At 28.2% G+C, this 7683-nt stretch overlaps 1 protein-coding gene across 1 annotated transcript; it reads right to left on the bottom strand.

The window, feature by feature from the left end:
* Window positions 1-1067: 1067 nt before the first annotated feature.
* LOC8272374 (glutaredoxin-C6) lies at window positions 1068-2299 on the bottom strand. Its single transcript, XM_002516378.4, has one exon. It carries the CDS (start codon window positions 1989-1991, stop codon window positions 1494-1496), a length of 498 nt encoding a protein of 165 aa, XP_002516424.1. The 5' UTR covers window positions 1992-2299; the 3' UTR covers window positions 1068-1493.
* Window positions 2300-7683: the final 5384 nt, after the last annotated feature.

Below are 7683 nucleotides of genomic sequence, written 5' to 3'. Positions count from 1 at the left end.
TATGATATGATCAAGGAAGACGATAGCCTGGAGTAGGTAAAACAAGGAAAGGAGCACGCGCCCATTAAATGAGTGTGAGGTTGAAAGCAGAGATGGAAAATAATTTGATGGAAATATGAGGCTGTCAGGTCAGGTGGTTGAAGGAGCAGCAGCAGCAGCAATGAGCTTTGCCATGCCATTTTGCACAAAGTGTCTCGTTGCATGGTGACAAATTTGGCCTCATCTTTTGCCTTCAAATTTAGGCCATACCCTCTTTGTCATTTTCCCATAAAATTTGTACCATCTCAAGTCTTAACTCAAATTTGCTTGCCCTAATCATTATTCTTTTCTCTCTTTTTTCCAATTAAAACTCACAACTAGTTTTTCTTTTTTTTTTTACCCTCCCTGATAATTTTAGCAAATAAAACGTTTAATGTCTAATGTACTTGCTATATTTGCCTTGTTTTAGATTCCCAAATATTAAAATGATTTAAAGTGCAAATATTGAGGGACAAAACCCATATACACCAATGGTAATGATACAAAATTCCAGTCATCTTAAAAACCTATAGCTTTCCACCATTAGTGCTTCTTTCCATCGATTCTTATTCCCTTTCTCTTGTCCTTGTTTGATACTTTCAACAACTTAAATCAAGTTGAATTGATTTCTTGCCTCATATAATTATTTCATGTCTCAAAATACCTGTCATTTTTCCAAACATTCCATATTCATGATTACATGAAAATTTCCTTACTTTTTCTATCTACATATAGTAATTAATATAGTTCTGGTGATCATCGAGTATCTACCTGCAATTTAGATGCTTCTGCATGGAAAAGAAAAAAGAAGAAGGAAGAAAATAGAAAGAAAAAGAAAGTGAAGAAGAAGAGGTGAATGGTTTCTGGAAGATAATTGAGTAAACAATAATGGAAAGAATTGCGTCAGAAGTCCTCTGACAGTGCCACTCAACCTCGTCATTGTCACGAAATACTTCCTAAAATCATTTTTCATGCCCACAAACAACTCCAGCAGCTAGCAACGATACAAAATCAAATCCAGAGATAGCTAAGATGAAGGAGAAGATTGATAAAAATAAAAACGGCTCTGATTGCTCAATAATTAGCATTGGACCCCACATAGATAACCCTAGCTGGTTCATTGTTTGTTAATTATATTGTGAACATTCAAAATAAAAAGAAAATGAAATTCATGAACTTGAATCTACAATTACATGATACACAGAGAAAGACATAATTTCATTCCTCTGATATTAATTATAAAAAGAGAGGAGAAGATAAACAATCTCAAACTTAAACCTTAATCACACATACTTTGTTTTTGTTTTTGTCTTAATTTAGCGCATCTCTATCTTCTAAGTATTTGAGCATTAAATAGTGAACAAAGCTAATAATTAATTAATTAATTATTCTGCCTAGAAGCTCTTTTTTTTTTTTTTTATGTTCACTTAACATTAATAATAGAGAAAACACCAAATCTAGTAAATCATTGATAATCATACCCAAAGAGCACCAACTTCAACAAGCTTAGGAACCAGAAGACCGCTAAGATGGAGCTTCACAAGAGACTCGAGTCCACCGACGCACGTTCCTCCAATGAACACTGCAGGAGAAGAAGAAGCAGAAGAAGAAGAAGAAGATGATGATGATGATGAAAAGGAGCTGTTATCGTCCTGCGTAGGGAGAGCTGAGATCTCGCTATCTTCTAATTCGATGACCGTCGGGTGAACACCGATTGTCGCGAGGAGATTCTTCATAACATGACACATACAACACGATGTTCGAGAAAATATGATGACCGGATGCTCGGATATCAGGCGTTGGATTTTTGTTTCGGCTGATTCGATGGCGTCGATTGATAGAGATGACGATGATGAGCAGGAGGATGATGAGTTGTTGCTTCTTGTGGTCGTCGTTGCTGCTGCTGTGGTTGTTGGAGTTGGGGTAAGGTCTAGCCGGACGACATCGCTGGGGTAACGTTGTAGGCCTTGCATCGCAGTAAGAATCGGTGCTGTTAGTTTCCTTTTTTTTTTTTTTTTTTTGGTTTGTTTGTTTGCTTTTAAGAGAGAGAGAGAGAGAGGGTGTCAACGGAGATAGTGAGTCAAGTTGGAGGAAAGGAAGAGCGAGTTTTTATTTATAAATGATAGGGAAGGTGAAGGTGCTTGCTTACATCACAGACTACTGTTTTGCATTTCCCACTATTTTCTTTCTTTTTTATTTATTTATTTTATAAAAATTAATTAAATTCTTCTTTCTTTTCGGGATCAATGCTCGTGGGAAGTTTTCTACTTTTCTAGCCCACGCGCCTAATTCTATAGATAGAGTGTGTTTGGTTTGCGGAAAAATTAGATTAAAAATGAGAATGAGCATTTGTTTCTTTTAAAGTTACATCATATGTAATACGCTTTGAAACTGCATCTTAACCTAAACTATTCAAATTCAATTCATTAGTCTTCTACTAGGACGTTGGGAAGCTGCTACTCTATATTTTATATAATTAAATACATTTTTCAGTTTCAAATAATTAAAATTTAATTAACACATAATAGTACCATCTGAAATGATAATTTTTTTTTATTATTACTCATCATATTATATCAACTGATATTTAAAATATATTTTTATTTAATTTTAAAAATAACTTAGTATGGTATATTTTAGGATTAGAATACTATCTAGCAGTACATTAATATAATAATTCAAATATAATTTATTGAAGAATTCTACATGTTTATGTGTCAAAAGAAAATAAATGTATTAAATTGTATAAAGTATGTACTGAACATATGTTGGTGCTTTTATTTTATAGTGTTTAATTAGACAAATAAAATTAAATAATGAATTTTATCAACTCTTACATTAGTCAATTCCCCAATCTGTGAATATTATCATCTTTCTATAGTCCTCACTAACTCTGATTTCTTTTTTCAGGTTACTGGTATCTGCTTGATTAATTGCATCCATCAGAGTGTCGGAGCCCCAATCGGCTAGCCTTTCTCCTTCCTCGTCCGAGTGGCCCTTCTTTTGTCAAAAGCTTGCCATGAACTCTCTACCTATTTCAAGTCCCCTCTTGCTCCTGCGTAGGATTTTTCGATTTAAGGGCTCCATTTTAAGGCTGTATCAACAGAAAATTATATGTAAATATGTTATTTTATGGTTTTATAAATTTTTCTCACTTTACGCAGGAATTGAATTTGACATCTGTTTAATTTATTTGCTCAAGTTCATATATGGTTCAATTTGATCTCAGTATTATCTTTTTCTTTTCTTTCTAAATATATTTTAGAGTAATTTTACAATGTTGGATGAATTTTATCCATCTCATGATTACCCAAGAATAACTTGGAATAAATAAATATCATCAAATTAGGGAATACAAACCAAAATGAGTCAAATGAGCAAATGTTATTTTTAACGAGGTTCAGTTGAGAGATAATTTAAAGGAACACATTTATTATAAAATTAATTTAAAATGTTTCTATTTTTTTATAATTAATAAGATTTAAACTAAAAATATCACTTTTGCCTTAAATTGATTATATGACGTGGACAACTATAGTGGAATTTTCTTTTCGTGGAAAAAATCTTAAAGAACTAAGGAAGAGAGAGAATGTGAATGATTGGAGGGTGAAGTTCACAAATATAAAAAAAAAAAAGAAAAAAAAAAAAAGGTGAGAGTAAATGAATTTGTCGTCACGTAAGAGAGTGGTGGTTCGGAAATACAGGACAATTGCCGGAGGGGTGGAGCAGTCACATGGGAAGGTGGTGGTGGTGATTCACATAGTTAATGAACCTTACGTCACTTTGACTTAGACGTGGAACTACAAGATTGCGCCGTGACGTGTCCAGAATACTCGACTACCGTCCTCTTACTCACATTATCATTTTGATCCCTTGAATTTTGTTTTCTCCGCCTCAGTCCTCGATACATTTCTACAAATTACAATCTCCCTCCTCTTTGTTTTATAGATGTTTGATCTCAATCAAACTATTATCAAGATTTAATGCTTTTATTTTGATAAAAAATTTAAAAACGAATCGTAACGTTTTCCTTATGACGGGCTTAAAGGGTTAGATAAAGATTATTCTTAGCATAACTAAAATTAATAAAATCGGTCATTTATGCGTGCGTTGTACAATCGTGGTCATTATTTTAATTATAAAACTAAATCTATAATTTAATAAAATTTATAATATTTAATATTAATGTATAATATTTTAAATAATAATAGTAAATTAATTATTTTTAAATTTTTTTTATTTTTAAATTTTTTAAAATATTATCAAAGTAATAATATAAAAATTATTATAAAAATATTTATTAACAAATTATAATATTATATAAAATAATACTATCAATATAATTGATATTAATATTTTATAATTAAAAAAATTATTAGTGAATATAATATTTAAAATATTATTTTCTATAATTAAAGTTATTATTTAATTTAATAATAATTTATTAGTTAATATAATATTAAAATATAATTAATATATTATTTTTAAGAATAATTATTATTTAATTAAAAAATTAATTTATTATTAATATATTTTTTAAAAATTAAAAATCGGTGTTTAATTAGAAATATAACTTGTTAGGTAATAAATTAATAAAAAAATTATAAAATTTCATAAAAACTTGAATTTCATATGTTAAAATAAAAATATATATCAAAACAAAAATTATATATTCCCAAAATTAATTATACATAGCAAAAAGATTTTAAATTTTAAAACTTAATATATATATACATAAATTATTAATATAATTAAATAAAAACTCAAATCTAAATCTTTACTGTTCCCAGGCCTAAAAGCTCAATGAAGTATGCCACTCCTACCTAAGAGTGTCCTAGAATTTATTTTGGCGATTTCCTTGATTATACTATAGATTACTTTTTTTAAACAAAGCCTAAAAATGTTTATATTTTTTTATAGCATTTATCATGCTTTATTGGCAGTTCTACTTTCCAATGCATGTCATATTTACTAGGAAAACTTTGTTGTTGTACTCAATTAATTAACTTTTATTGTGGATAAATTTAGTCAAACACATGGATCAAGCTGATTATATTTATTTAAGAAAATTATATATTTTATATTACATATATATATATATATATTATATTATATTATTAAATCTGAAATAAAAAATTATTTTAAGTATAACTTACCATATAAAATTATTAGAACAATGACATTTGTCATTTTTTATACATACTAATTTATAAAGAATAATATTTTTCCCGATCTATAATTGTAGATAATACCAATTTTTTAGATTTAAAACTTTTACATACATTTTTTTTTATTGTTATTTTAATTAATCATTTTTTTTATTTTTTTTATTGATAATTCTTATTGATATAAAATTTTACTTTAAAATTAAATATTCATTTGATAGATTTTTTATCTTTCTTTATTTATTAATGAGTTTTACATTCTTTTTTCCTATAGTTTAATTATTTTTATTTTTAAAAATTTACATTTATTTATAAATTTGAGTGATTTTATTTTTTATTTATTAATTACAAAAAGTTTAAATATTATATAATTTTATAATATTTAATGATTTCTACCTCCAAATGCCTTGAAGACGAAAAGCATAAATTTATTTTAATTAGAATATATTAAAGATATTTAAGTTTTTCTTAAACTGCATTAACTTTTTTTATCTTCTCTTTATACTTCTATATTTCAATTTCAATTTTAATTTAATTTAATTTTTCTTCTCTTAAACCATATTAATTGTATTATTTCATGTATATTTTATATATCAACAAACTTAGAGCTTAAATATAATTTTTATTATTATTTTATATATTTTTACATTATCTATATTAACTTTCAATATTTAAGTTAATAATTTATAGATTGAAAAAATAAGACTGGACTAATTAAAATAGACTAGTATTAGATCAAAACCAAGAGACTGGTTCAATATCGGTTTCTCTTGAGTCAGAATCAGATTTACCGATTTCAATTATAATTTATAAAATAAAATAATTTATTTTAATCATTTATTTAAAAATTATTTAAAACCGACTGGAATAAGAACTGTAAATCAGAACGAGCCGATTCCATTGGCATAATTTATATTTTTATATACATATACTAAAATAATTATATATTTACATTTGATATACAAACTAATGTCAATAGAAAGTATTTAATATATATGTTCTATTAATTGTTTAATTTATGATAGAAATTATAATAAATTTAAATAAATTAATTTTATAAAGGGCTCAGTTCAGTCTATGTAAAATATATATATATATTACATGGCAATGTTTTTATATTGGAAAAATATTGAAGAAAAAAGAAAAGACTGCTGGACTATGTCCAAACAGACTGATGTCTTTTACCTTAGGTTTAAATCCATTTTTATTTTGTTTTCGAATGGGTTCGAGTGCAGTGAGCATGTACTTGGACTGAATAGATACAATCATGGACTTCCTTTTTCTTTTTCTTTTTTTCCTTTTTGGAAAGAAATAAAAATGATGGCGTGGACTAAAACTGGTGAGGTGGTGGGACCCAGATCTCATGGGTGATGACATGATCATGGGAATGGAATTACACTCTACCCGTCATCATGACGATCCCTGAACGCCACGTGGAGGTTGTATTTAAGTTTCCTTCAGGCATGGAGATTGTGGGGGCTATTGGCGACTTTCGGGGGGTCTACAAGGGCTCAACCAATAGGAAAAGTAAACGTGGTATGTCAGTACGCCTTGATGGTGATTGAGAGAGGGTGTGCTTTGTTGTGGAAGTGGTCCCTACCACCATGAATCAGAAGGGAAAGTTCTTAAAGATGTACCGTTGATGGTGGCAAATACTATATGGTGTCTGCCATATGATTTGGCTGTGATGCATGAGCAGCGCTTGCATCACCCTTCCTTTCTTTGCCCCACTTCATACACACGTCTTTTTCTTTTTCCTATTTTCTTTAATTTCAAAGTTAATTAACTACCCAAAACCCATTTTACAACCTTTTACAGTAGTGGACCCAAAGGATTAAAGTCCCATTAAACATTTCTATAGAAGTTCCTTCAATATTTATTGAAAACGACATTCACTTTTTTCTTTTACAAAATTGTATATAATAATTCATTAGCTCATAAATTTTAAATTAAATACATTTATTATTGATAATCATATTTTAAATTTTAAATTTTTATTCTTAATTCAAACTATTTAAAAAAAAAACTTATTAATTTAGTGATTCGAACTTCAATACTTTTTTTTTTTTTCTGTGTAAGAATTTTAATATTTATCATTTTATCGAGTTAAAAAAGTTGTACAAAAATATCTCTTTTAAATCAAATTTTTAGTATAGCAAATTTATAATTTAAATGAAATAAACGTTGTTTTGACAAAAATATTGAATAAAAACTTGAGATTATATGGAAAGGTTGCCTTCCAACCTTCGGGGCATAGGAGGGATCAACTATGGGATTTAGACAGTCGATTTTGCAGTTGGACCAAAAATGATAAAAGAGGGATTGGGACCTCTTTCACACACATAATGGGGAAGCCAAGTATTAGATATTATCTATTTTGCGAAAGAGCCAAACTTCTTCTCATGCCCATCCTCATTCCTATATAATTCCACACATTTCAAATGTCAGAGATTCATATGCAATACCCAGAGAAAAGTTTAATGGGACTCAAATGAGTAAA

This window comes from Ricinus communis, chromosome 3, assembly GCF_019578655.1.
Source record: "Ricinus communis isolate WT05 ecotype wild-type chromosome 3, ASM1957865v1, whole genome shotgun sequence".
NCBI lineage: Eukaryota > Viridiplantae > Streptophyta > Magnoliopsida > Malpighiales > Euphorbiaceae > Ricinus > Ricinus communis.
Note: the sequence above shows the minus strand (reverse complement) of the source record. Positions and strands in the feature narration are given on the sequence as shown.

What these genes read in the sequence shown, in the direction of transcription:
- LOC8272374 (XM_002516378.4), bottom strand. Translation starts at nt 1,991, where the DNA reads ATGCAAGGCCTACAACGTTACCCCAGCGATGTCGTCCGGCTAGACCTT.